The sequence below is a fragment of the Miniopterus natalensis genome, chromosome X (assembly GCF_054644295.1).
Source record: "Miniopterus natalensis isolate mMinNat1 chromosome X, mMinNat1.hap1, whole genome shotgun sequence".
Taxonomy (NCBI): domain Eukaryota; kingdom Metazoa; phylum Chordata; class Mammalia; order Chiroptera; family Miniopteridae; genus Miniopterus; species Miniopterus natalensis.
Window position 1 is genome coordinate 102,476,794 of NC_142103.1, and position 13,825 is coordinate 102,490,618.

Sequence of the window (13,825 nt, forward strand, 5' to 3'; positions counted from 1 at the left end):
TGAGAAAAAAAGATGAGAAAGCAAGTGATGTTGTCAAGCTTTTGCCAGAATGATATGATTGATAATTACCTGCAGCTGAGCAGAAACCACATGGGCATGCTTAGAATTTGCTTAAGCAGTTTCTAGGCTTTCCTCCCTGCAGGCTGTTAAAATTCTTGAGCCTAAGAGCACTTGAACAGGAGAATATTGCCTTTTGAAAACTGTGAAGTCTATTCAGGCATGCGGAATGTATGTTTTGTTTTGCTGAAATGCTCTAAAGACAGGTTGTGGAAATATTTATAATGTACATATCAGTTTAGTAACATAATTTAAATGCATGCTTCTTACATTTGTATTTTTCTCTGAAGTTTTTTAATGGCATCTTGAGGTATTGTGAACTGATTGTGATGACCGAATTTATTGCATCGTCTGTTACTTTATCAAGGCATCACATGTGGCATGACCTTCTTAAGGCAGAAAGTGACTATTCAGCAGTTCACAACTAAAAGTTTCTCCTCCTTTGAGCTACTTGTCATACTGGTCAGTGTGCCAAGTCCCAGGCTATGTGTTGCTGTTGCTGAAGAACAAAACAAACTGGAAGTTTTCTCCCATCAGGGCATTCTTCTTGGAACCACAAATGCCCTCTTCTTCCATCTGAGGAAATAGATTTTACTCTCCCCCCTCCATTTGTGTATAGTTTTGGCAAGTTCCTGTCACTGTTAATTCAGGGGGGCTGCCAATTTGAAAGATGTGGTAAATGTCAAAGAGAGGCAGAATGTGATTCTTATGCTGTGATCCTTTGTGAAATCAGATAATTAGGTGACTGCTTGTCCCAAGGACAAGTCTTCTCCCTATACTTTCTCACACTTACCAGCTAGGAAAAGAATTGATCCATCAGTCAATCTAACAGCAAGTATTTGTCAAACATCAATGCCCCTGTCACGGTCCAAAATCTTGTGATGTAAAAATTCCCAACTTTCATTGATTACTATTCTGGTTGGATAGTGCACAGGAAAAAATAGAGAATAACATAGAAGTATTAAATTGGGATAAAGCTATATTGGGGTGCCTAATAATTCCATCTAAATTAAGAGAAGGAAGAATTTGGGATGCTTGGGAATGATCATATAAGGGGGACCTTGAGCTGCCTCTGGAGGTGGAAAAACTGTCAATATATGAAGTATGAAGAGGAGACTCTCTAAGCATTTGAGGTTTGGGAAGAAATATGAACAGTAGTCCTGAGAAAGAAGCAGCCTAAACAACAGTTCCAAGGAAGAAGCAATCACTGTACACATGAGATTACAACTGGAGTACCAGTAATGGGGGAAAGCATCAAAACCAGGAAGCACTTTTTAAGCACTTGAGTGAACCTCTTATTTTCTTGATATATCCTTGTCTTCCCTCATTGCATACTTTACAATAGAAGGTCATTTAAGGCAAGGGCAGCACTGTTTCTCACTAGATTTGCATTTATGTATTCAAGTTTAAGAACACCATGACTTTCAGAAGCAAACAAAAACAGTTAGGATGAACACCCACTTCCAGTGTAGGAGAATTTTCCTTCTTTAATTCAATGAAAATATTAGTATTTGAAGATTTTTGTTATGTTCAGATGGAAAGCCAAACACAGACACAAGCCTAGAAGATAGTGCAAATTGCCAAGTTTATGTTTCTTGAATAATGGATGTGGCATCAGCAACTTTAGCCTGATGAGGGAACGTGGATTAAAGAGAGGAATATTCATGTTTGCTTCCCCAGGGCATTGCTCTTATATCTCCTTTACATTTTATTAGATTTTAAAACTCTGGAATCAGAAGCTTGTAAAAAATATTACTGTAAAAGAATGCATTGATAAGATAATGGAGATAGGATTCATTCTTCTGGTGACATCAGTAGTCATCCAAACGTAATTTTTTCTAGCATAAAAATCATAGCTTTAGGATGACTTTCTTACTGAAAATCACTTAGAATGTTAATAAAAATTGGCTAAGACTAAAAAGGAGGCTTTGAGATGTTAAGTATGATTCTCATCTACTTTTAAAACTCAGTGGTTAAGGCCATGGGCATAGGGGTTGGGAGTTGGTGGTGAAGCAGGTTGGTAATAATCTCTGTCAATATCTCTCCTCCTCTCTCTCATATTCTCTCTCATGCACGCATGCACACACACACACATGCACACCACAGCATCATACAGTTGTCTAATCCAGAAGGAATACTTAAAAACATAATTTATACTCTTCTCATAATCTGCCCCAATGTCCCTTTTTTTTTGTTTTAGCCTATGCTTCTGCTTCCTTCTCCTCCTATTGCCTTGTCATTCTTTTATCCTTTGACATTTCTTAGACTCTGGGTTACTGTTCCCAAATTTTGGCATTTAGAAATCCTTTCAGATGAGACCGTCAATTCATGCTTCCTGAAACCTCTAGTGTACAGATTACCTAAATTATAAACTTTCCCATTTACAAATGTGTCATTCTTCTGCAACCTAACATTTCTCTAAAGATAGTTTTCATTATCCATTGGAGCTTATTCATTCCAGTATACAAAATTAGTACTTTAACCTCTCTTTCTTACTAGCTAATAAATTTGTAAAATTAAAAATTTAAGTCTTTGTATTACTAGTTAGTCTGGGGCTACATATGATTTTTTTCATGTGCTGGAAATTAATTTTTTTCTTTGTTGTAGGGAATTAAAACTTGAATTTAATATGGAGGGAGTAGTAATTTGGCCCTGTTTAGTCTGAGAGCAGAGCAGAGCTGTCTAGCCAGCTGACCCCTTGTTCTCTAGACAGATGCCAGGAAGAATTACTGTTGCAACTGAAAACAAGTGGAGACTTTAATGGAAGGTATAGAATGAATTTTAGATGACAATACTGACTACACTATCTAAACAGTTCAGTCAAATTAGTTGTTTGGTCATGTAGCCAACTCATCTAAATGCCTGAAATTTGGTTATTTGCACACAGAGCCTGAACATTTTTTTCAAGCTCCAGGTTTTGATGTATGCCAATTTGCAAACAACTTTTAAAGATTTAGTTCTGGCAGATTACCTCTGACCACTGAATTTGCATTGCTTTTTTAAAAATATATCTTTATTGATTTAAGAGAGAGGAAGGGAGAAGGAGAGAGAGATAGAATTATCAATGATGAGAGAGTCATTGATCGGCTGCCTCCTGCATGCCCCCTGACTGGGGATGGAGCCCGCAATCCGGGCATGTGCCCTGACCAAAAATTGAACCCCAATTGCCTGGATCCTAGGTCGACGCTCAACCGCTGAGCCATGCCCAGCCAGGCTGCATTGCTGCTTTCTACATTTTTCACTGTTACACTTGCTCTTTTTTGACTTTACCATTTCCCTTAGTCCAACTGTAAACATTATTCAGTATTTATTTTGCATTAGAGTACATAATACTGGATATCAAATGCCTAAGAACAGCCTTTTCTTCCCACTTTTGTTTCTTCTGGTGATGCTAGTTTGTATTTTGCTTTCAAAGGGTGTCCCACCACTGTATGGCCAACTTGTTCTATTATCTGTCTCTCTCTGCCAAATCCTCAGGTTTGCTTCCTTGTGGGATGTAAATATAGGATTTTTCCTGATTTCATTGAAAATTGTCAGTCTGGCCATATTGTTTTGACAGGAAAACAACCTATTTGTGTTATTGAACTTTCTTTCCTATTTTCCTTTCTCTATAAGGATAAATTTGTTACTACTTATTACCTAAACATTGATGAAACTATTCAAAACTAATTTCAGAGAGTCCCAAAAGAATCATTGTAATTTAAGCCACCAAGCTTAAGATTTTAAAATGCCAATAAAAACATCAAAATTTACATTTATTGCAGCTAACACTTCAGAGGAAAGGGTAAAAGCAGTTGCAGAAAAAAAAGTTAATTAGATTTAGGAAGAACTTGGCCAACAGAAACTTATTTAAGCTCAATGAAGTGACTTTTTTAGGTTTTCACACAGACAACTTGAGTTAAAACTCTACTTGCTATCAAAAGTTAGTTTTGTCTTTGTCTTCTATTAGTGTAATGGGCTTTTCTCTCCAATAAGAGTTCAAATAATTAGGCTAATGATTTTTGCTTCCATACATTATTAGAGGAGTGATTTAGATGGAATGAAAGTGAAAGCAAAATTTAGAAGAAAATGTTTTATATCATCTAGGAATTGTTACATTTAGTTGATGTGGTTCTGGCAGTCTTAGACAATGGGAGGATTTTGTGTCAAATATTATCACTATTGCCTTTTGCCAGATTTTAATGGAATTGCCTGTCTTAAACATCAATTGACCACTTTCACTCCTATGTTTGAGGTCTGCTGTCAGCACAGCCAGACAATGATGTGCTGAGTAATGAGTGCTATGCAACAAGGTTTTTTAAAAACAGCTCTTTTTCAAAAAACTCTCTGTCTTGGTAACTGTTAATTGCATATTGGTTAACAGATCATTTTTCCCTTTTTGGTCAAGCTTTTCTCCTTGAATTAAAACTTAAAAATTTAGCCCTGGTAGATTTTACTCAGTGGTTAGAGCATAGGCCCCCAGACTGAAGGGTCTCAGGTATGATTCTGGCCAAGGGCACATACCTTGGTTGCAGGCTCAATCCCCATCTGGGCATGTGCGGGAGGCAACCAAATGATGTGTCTCTCTCACATCAATATTTCCCTCCCTCCCTCCCTCCCTCCCTCCCTCCCTCCCTCCCTCCCTCCCTCCCTCCCTCCCTCCCTCCCTCCCTCCTTTCTTCTCTCTCTGAATAGCAATGGGAAAAATATCCTCAGGTGAGGATTAAAAAACAAAAAATACATAAAACTTACAAATTTATAAATAAGGCATTACCTTGAAGCAACATTTTTATTAGACATTATAGAGCCTTTTAATTTCACTTTGCAAAGTGAAATTATGCACATAGATCAAATAGATCATGGCTTAAAATTTTATGTAACATACAGAGTGGGGCAAAAGTAGGTTTCAGTTGTGAGTATGTGAAACACAGAGTTTGCTCTTGTATTATTTGTTATTGTATTCTTTTGCTATTGTATTGAACAACTGTAAATCTACTTTTACTCCACCCTGTATTGGTTGCGTGAAGTTATTGTTAAATTTGACCTGACCAAAATTTGGATTTCATATTCCATGGTTACCAGTTTCACATTGTGCTGAGAAATGATGGTGCCATACTTAAGTGTGAGCTGATGACCATGGAGATGGCAGCCCCTCCCCAAGATCTTTATTGATTTCAGGCAAGCAGGTCATTTAATTCTGTGAGCTTTAAACTCTAATTCTTAGAACAAAGCTGGGTAAGAAACCTGATCTCAATCCCTGTCCTGGAGAATCCTAGAAAACCAACATAATCTTCCCCAAGCCGTTGGAGACCTTTGTAAACTCTTCAGACTCTAGATATGTCTGTTACCATGAAGCTTTAGGAGTCTTTCTGGTATGTGCTGTAGTATCTTGATTGCTGTGCAGAAGGAAAAAAGAAAAAAAAAAAAGCTATGCAAAAATACTCTCTCATTCAGTCTATATCTCTAATTGGCTATTATTCCGCAGTGACAGTAAAAAAAAAAAGGTAAAACAAATTACTCTTTTAAGTTAAATTTACATTGAATAAATGAACAGAGAACCCAAATGAGCAAAACCTTCTCTTGCTGATGCTGGTAGGAATTATTATCTATTGAGCAGATTGATTCAATTTAGTGAGTATGAATGCCCTTTACTTTTACTTAGGATATTCACTTAATTTATTGTCAAAATAGAGATGCTTTGGAATGTGAAAAGGGGTGCTATTATTAATTACATTAGAGTAACAAGCATAACCTGAGATTGTATTTGTCAAACGTCACTGGGAATGCCTTATTCTTCCTTCCATGAGTGTTCAAGTGCTACCTCCTTTGGAAGGCCTAGATCACGTCTCCTCCAAGAAGGATCTTTGGAGTACTTCAGCCTTCCTTCATCTAAATTATTAAGGCAGCTGTGGTGCAAGCATGTCAGAAATGAGGATGTTTTATGTACCTCAGAGAAAGAATTATGTGCTGTTATTTGATGTATATTTGTTCTCTCTTACCAACTACAAAGTAACCTTCTTGAGCACAGGGACTGTGTTTCCCTGAAGCACTGAGGACATTGCAATGTCCATATTGAAAAGAGAAAAAATTCTTGAATAATTGACTTACCAGCATAGTAACATTCTTCTCCATGACTGTGACTAAAAGTATGGGTACTGGTGCTAAAAATAACCCAACACAACTGGTTAAAGATCTTTTTCCTGTTTTGTTTTGTTTTTTTTTGTAAACATATACAGTAGAAAGGGTTAAAATTAAGCCAAATACAGCTAATCATGTCCTGAGTACCCATTTAGTTACCAGATGTTTGAAAGTGTCCATCCAGATTTAGACATTTTAACTACAGCCAGACCTTTAAAGGAGTATTTTTATCATAGGGTCATTTGAGAATAACTTAATTGTAGCATTCTGAGTAAAATTGTAATTAATTTTCACTAAGTATTTATTAAAAAGATAAAACAGACATTTTTCTAGTTATAAAAGTAATATATGCTCATTATAAAAAATAAACCTCATAGAATATAGAAAGTGTGAAGCAAAACTGAAAATCACTCATAATCCTTTATTTTAGAGATGCTTGCTTGGAATATTTTGGCATATTTCCTTGCAGTTTTTCTATATATTTATATACTATATTAATGTATAAATGTGTATATATGTGGTAGGAAGTCTCTAAAATGCCCACCCCATTATTCCTGCCTCTGGAATCCACAGCCTTATGTAATTCCCTCCCTGTGAGTAACTTGCTTATAATCAACAGAATACGGCAACTTGGAAGGTATATCACTTCCATTATTAGGCCACAAAAGGTTGCATATTTTGACTTGCTAGCAGACTCTGTCTTGAAGCAAGCTGGCATGTTGGAGAGGCCTACATGGCAAGGAACTGAGGGCGGCCTCTAGCCAACAGCTGGCAAGAAAATAAAGCCCTCAGTCTAAGAGCCCTCAATGAACTGAATCCTGCCAACAGCCACAGGATTGAGTTTGGAAGCATATTCTTCCCCAGTTGAGCCTCAAGATAAGGCTCCAGCCTCTGTGGACACCTTGATCACAGCCTTGTGAGGCCCTGAGCAGAGGACCCAGCTAAGTTCTGCCTGGATTCCTGACCCATAAAAGGAATCAATGAGTCAAAGTTTATGAATAATATTAAGGATTTAAGAATATTGCCAAATTACTTTCCCCCAAAATTAGGAAATTTAACATGCCTCTGAGCATTTTACTTGCCAACACTGAATAGTTGAAAAAAGTTAGCCAACTTTGTTATTTTAATTTTTACTTATCTCATATCTTCACATGACTGGTAGTTGGTTAAAGCTTACTGAACATTTAAATAAAAACAATTAGCCAAGTATATAGCTTAAACCACTAGATCTACAAGTAAATATATAAATGTATGTTTTTAAGTCAATATTTATCAACTACTCCTTACATACTTCACAAATGTTAACTTTTTGATTCTCATGACAACACCAAGTCAGCTGCCACTATAATCTTCATTTTACTGAAAATAGGCTAAGAATAAGTTGCTGAGGACAGCACAGATAGAGAAAGCATGTTTTAAACTACATATAGCAATACTGTTTCCTTAGCTTGGGTTGTTACAACACAATACCATAGACTGGGTGTCTTGCAGATGGCTGCTTCCTTGCTATGTCTTCACATGGTAAAGCACTCTGGTCTTTTCCTTTTCTTATAAGGACACTAATCCCATTATGGAGGTCCCATTTACATGACTTCATCTAACCCTAATTACTTCCCAAAGGCTCTACCTCCAAATACCATCACATTGGGGTTAGGGCTCCAAACTTCCTGCTGAGTTTTAATGTTCCAAATAGAAGTAGAAATTATACTTAAATTCTTTACACTGTGATCATTTGTGCAGAATCTGTGGGAGTTAGAATTAGGTCAATTAAAAATGCAATTTTATAAAGGAAAATAAAGACGACAAATAATTCCAAGTCCCTAATTTAGAGGGTAAATTTTCAAATCAAATAGGAGCTTTGCCAATTCTAAATTAAACTATGGTTGAGGTATTTCAATTCTCTGCCTCCAAAGGCAGGTGTTTTTTGTTTTTGTTTTTTAAATTTTATTGAATTTATTGGGGTGACATTGGTTAATAAAATTATATAGGTTTTAGGTGTACAATTCTATAACACATCATCTGTATACTGTATTGTGTGTTCACCACCCAAAGTCAAGTCTCCTTCCATCACCATTTATCCCCCCTTTACACTCTTCTACCTCCCCAACTCCTTTCCCTCTGATAATCACCACACTGTTATCTGTGTCTATGAGGTTTTTTTTAGTTAACATTTTTTAATGTTGATGTTATTTCAGGTGTCCCTCTCCCCCCCCTTTGCCCACATCCACCCACCCCCACCCCCACCTCCGCCTCCCTTGGCCTTCACCAAACTATTGTCCATGTCTATGGGGTATGCATATATGTTCTTTAGCTAATCCCTTCACCTTCTTTATCCAGTCACCCCCTCCCCCCTCACTTTGGGCACCGGCCAGTCTGTTTCATGTATCCATGCTTCCAGTTCCATTTTGTTTGTCAGTTTATTTTGTTCATTAGATTCCACATATTAGTGAGATCATATATGTTTTTCCCTTAATCCTTTCACCTTTTTCACCCAGTCCCCCAAACCCCTTCCCCTCTGACAGCTGTCAGACTGTTCTATGCATCTAAGAGTCTGTTTCTGTTTTGTTTGTTAGTTTATTTTGTTCATTAGATTCCACATATAAGTGAAGTCATATGGCATTTGTCTTTCCCTGACTGGCTTATTTCACTTAGCATAATAATCTCCAGGTCCATCCATCAAAGGCAGGTTTTAATAAGTCACTGAAATAGTAATCCCAAAGGTTTTCCTTATGTATTATTTATTATATTAGGAAATGAAATATGCCTTTCCAACAGTCATCATTCTAAAACACACTTCAACAATTAAGCAGAAACCAGAAGAAAATTGTTTTATCTTACTTTTATTTGTTAACCTGATGTTTACAAATCTGTCTCCAGTAGCAAACATCTGCATGTCTTAAGTATTCCCAAACTTAACTAATAAAGTAGTTGATAACAGTGCTTCACTTCTAGGTAAAATATTAAACATTAAACTTTTTTCACTATTTAACGAATTTTTACTAAAGCAAGAATTTCATAATACAACTACAGTAAAGAATTACAAACTTAAAGAAAGAAATGCTTTAAATTTTTGTACTTTGCTGAAAATTATTTTTCTCAGAGTCCATAAAACATCAACTCATTTTTATATTTTACTATTTTTGTGGGGTTTTTTGTTGTTTTAAAGTCAATAAGTAATCTAGGACTAGCATTACATTTGCTAGACATGGCATTTTCTCAGTACATAAAGTTCAAAGTGTTTTTTAAAATTTATATTTTGCAATTTTTTCTGTAATATTTGCGTTTTTCGATGTTTAGATATTTTTCTTTGGTGAAGCATGAGTTTCTTCTTGTGGTCCCTGATCAACTTTAAAGATGGAACCCCGGTGGCACTGTTAATGGTTTTTTCTCAGGTTGTTGAGGCAGGCAGGCTTGTAGTACCTCTACAGCTTCATCAACTTTAGAACAGAGAGACTCTGGAGACTCAAGCATAAGAAGAAGTTCTGAATTATCCATTTCCAACAACATGCCAGTGATTTTACTAGCAAGAGTAGGCTGTATGGCTTGAATTAGAGGAAATAGCCATTCACCCAACATTTTCTTTTGCTCTTCAGGGGAGGCAGATGCCAACCTGGAAGCAATCAAAGACTTCCCACCTTGTACGCGAACAGCAGGCTGCTTCACGGTAGCTCGTGGCTGTGCATTAAGTTGTTGAGGATTGCAAACTCCTTCATTATATTTATACTGTAGAATGGTGCGGACAGCAGGAGTAGCTGCAGCAGCAGGATGTGGACTCACTGTGGGTGTTGATGTGTTAGCAACACACTGTGGCTGTGTTGAGATTGGTTGTGGAAGCTGTGAAGAAGCTGGTTTCATGGTTGTAGGAGTGGCTGGGTCAACAGCGCTGGGCATCTTTTGGAATGGATGAGGTATGGCACTCTCATCAATGCAGCAAGAACTTGATGTTGGTTGAGCAACTTGGCTAGGAGGACTGTATGCAGCATAGTCCTGAGTCGGTGGCTTAGCTACCATCAAGTAATCTGGAGGTGCTGGCTGGCAGGGGGTGGTTACTGGGTCGGGCACAGCTGTCGGAGTTTCTGTTTTCTGCTTATAGTGGGTAGTGAGGTGAACCTGGCGCTCTTGTTTGTACTGAGCGAAGGATACATACAATGGCTTGGTGGCCAAGATTCTGCCATTCATTTCTGCTACTGCTTTACTGGCTTCTTCTGGGGAGGAGAAACATACAAACCCAAACCCCTTTTTGCGAGTGCCCTCCATCATAACCTTTGCACTAGTGATTGTACCAAATGGAGAGAACTCTTTCCGGAGACGTTCATCATCAATACCATCAGCAAGATTTTTCACATAAAGGTTAACACCCTGGTATTTAGCGACCCTACTTTCCTTAATCTCTTGTAATTTGTGCTGAAGTTCTGTCTCCCTTTCCTTTTTTTTCTGAGCTCGAGAAACATAAATTTTTTTCCCATCAAGCTCCTTTCCATCCATCTCATCTACAGCTTTCTGTGCATCTGCATGGCATTCAAACCTTACAAATCCAAAACCTCTGGATTTTCCACTTTCATCAGTCATTACTTTCACACTTGAGATAGGTCCAAACTTGCCAAAGAGATCCAAAAGGCACTCATCATTCATACCTTCCCCAAAATTCTTGACGTAAACATTGGTGAACTCTTTTATCCTAGCTTTGCGCTCTTCTTCTCGTTGGTTAGGAGGCTTAAATTGCCCAACAAATAGTTTGCGATCATTTACAAGCATGCCATTCACGTTTTCAATAGCTCTTTCAGCTGCTTCCCGTGTCTCAAAATGTACAAATCCATGACCCTTAGAACCATTCTCATCACAAGCCACCTTACATGAAAGGATGTTACCAAAAGCAGAAAACATATCATATAGTGCTTTATTATCAATGGATTTGTCTAAGTGATTAATGAATATATTGCCCACGCCACTTTTGCGAAGTGATGGATCACGTTGAGACCACATTATGCGTACTGGCTTGCCATTTATAACATCAAAATTCATGGTGTTCAAAGCGTGGCCCGCGTCCGCTGGCCGGTGGAAGTTCACATACCCATAGCCCAAAGAGCGGGAGCTGATGGCGTCCCTGCAGACCCGGATGGAGAGGATGGGTCCAGCTGAGCTGAACTTCTCGTAGAGCATCGCCTCGGTCACGTCTGGGTGTAGGTCCCCCACATACAACGAAGCCGTGGAGAAGCTGGGGGTGCTGGGGTTCATCTCGTCAGGCTGCCACGTAGCCATAGGCCTCGACCTTTCTGTCAGAGACGGAAAGCAGAGCGAGAGCTAGGGCTGAGGCCAGAGATGGAGGAGGAGGAGGCGGGGGCGGGGGCAAGCGCAGAGGGACAAAAATGTACCAGAATCGAAAACTTCCTAACGGTCTCAGGTCACAGAGCCCCTGGTCCTGACTTCCGGCTGGGGAGCGAGCGCAGTGGTGTCCGGTACTGTCTGCCCGAAGGCCCCCGCAGAACGCCTCGCGCTCTTGGTTCCTTCTTGCAGCTGCTGCAGGGCCATTTGCGAATCCGAAACAGCCTCGGCTGCTACACTGGATTATTTTATAAAAAGGAAGAAAAAAAAAAGTCTCTGGCGGGGAAGATGTGAATTTTTTGTCTGGTAAAAGTTTTGGAATTTTTAAAAAGGATTTTAAAAAGATTTAAAAAAATAATAAATGTGTCAAGATACTTCCATTAAGACACTTCCATCACCAGAAGAACCCCTCTTTTGTCCTTACAAAACCACACCCACTTCCTTCTGTACCTCTCACCCCTCCCTTAATCCTGAAACCATTAATCTACTTTGCATTTCTAAAATGTCATTTCAAAAATGTTATATAAATGGAATCATACACCACGTAACCTTTTTAAAAACACGCACAGCATGTGGAATCATGAGATGGTCAAAATAAACTACATTTTACCTCTTTAGGGTAAAGATGATCATAGTTCATCTTACGGAGCATTTTATTTAAAGACATAATGCTTCAACACAGACACAGAGCATCTTTTATCTATGGATAGTTGAAGTGATCACAGATTTCCTAGAGCCCAAATTTTCTGAAGCTTTCTCTGTTCCCTGTATGTGAGTAACATGTCCTTTACCACAGAGGTGATAATCAGCTCTCTTTATTTTATCTCTTTCTAGCATTTTAAAAACACTGCCAGGTAGTCTAATGAGTTCTTTCATTGTTATTTAACTTCATCCTCTCAATAAAACCTCCAAGTAAAATTTACTTTTCAACTTTAGTGATGAGGAAATGGGCCCAGAAAGATGATATTTGCCTAACATTGCATAGCTAATCAGAGGTCACTCCAGGATCTACACCTTAATTCACCTAAATTTTAAGCTTTTCTCAGAGTATTTTGTCTTATTGTCAGTTAGAGGAATAGTGTCATTAATGTGGGACGGAAATCTTTCCCTAACTCATTGATTATTTTCTATCCCTAACTTTTCCTCTACCAATTCAAATAAATACAGAGCCATATCTATGCATTCATCACCTTTCCATCCATCCATCCATCCATCCATCCATCCATCCATCCATCCATCCATCCATCCATCCACCCACCCATCCCCCTTTCTCTCTCCCACTCACCATTAATTCAAACATCACATGTTTATTGAGCACCTAGTTCATGCCAGCTAACTACACTAGGCATTAGGCATACAATTGTGAACAGAAGACACATGGTCCCTGCCCTCATAAAGGTTACAGTCCTTTTTGACCTGCCAGAGCCACATAGAGGAATTTTATTTGCCTACAGATCCCTAGGGCTCAGGCATCTCCATCACATGTGGAGTTTAACGTCTTTACAGTTCACAATTGGCCCTTTTGTAAGTCACTTAAATTGGACTTCTTGGATTGATGTTTTGCTTTTACAAATAGTCTGAATAGTGGAATGAAGATGTTATAATTTGATTTTTGAATTGAAGGATGAAAAATACAAGAGACATCACCTTTTTAAAAACTAAATGTAACACTTTACATAAATATTTCCCACAGAGCTACTAAACACATGCCAAGTTCTACTAACAATGATGTATAAATATACATAAAGATAGAAAATATTTGGTTACACATTTTTCTTGATCCTATCCCAAAAGATTTCCATCTATTACTTGTTTTGAGAGAACAGAAGCTGGCAGGGGTAATTAATAGAGCTGACCTCCAGGGTGAACAGACACACACACTGGTTGGGGGAGCCTTGGATTCTTTTCAAAGGACTCTGCTGGTAAAAATTGGAAGTGCTGTGTGGCTCCTGGGAGTTTTGTTTTGGTAGTAGTTACTGGTTAGGCTCTGTAAATTTTCCTTTCAGACGTCTGGCTGTTTCTCAAAAATTGCCTTTAAGAATTGTATTTTGTAAGTTAAGAGCTATTATTAGCTGTGTGTTTGTGGTTAAGACATGAGGTCAGATTTGGCAGGGAACTCTTAAGGGTGTGTGAAGGGGAACCTCAGCCCAGCCATCCTGTGGCCACTTGGTACCTTGGGGATCAGCTTATTCCTGGCTTCCAATTTGTGGGAGTATGTGCTTTAATAATGAAATGCTGCCTCAGGGAGTTAGGAGTGATTTGTAGCAAAATTCTTTTTCAGAATTCAGTGTTCTAATGAGGATGTGTATGTGTGTGTGTGTGTGTGTGT

General features: G+C 38.3%; 2 protein-coding genes across 2 annotated transcripts in view; one reads left to right on the forward strand and one right to left on the reverse strand.

Annotated features, from left to right (window-relative positions):
* ARHGAP6 (Rho GTPase activating protein 6) overlaps window positions 1–13,825 on the forward strand; it is a 423,350-nt gene that overhangs the window by 17,612 nt on the left and 391,913 nt on the right. The window lies entirely within an intron of this gene.
* LOC107536027 (polyadenylate-binding protein 1-like) lies at window positions 5,368–11,409 on the reverse strand. Its single transcript, XM_016211640.2, is given in 4 exon segments — window positions 5,368–5,432; window positions 6,145–6,197; window positions 9,456–9,582; window positions 9,585–11,409. Coding segments are annotated over 4 exon segments (2,070 nt in total).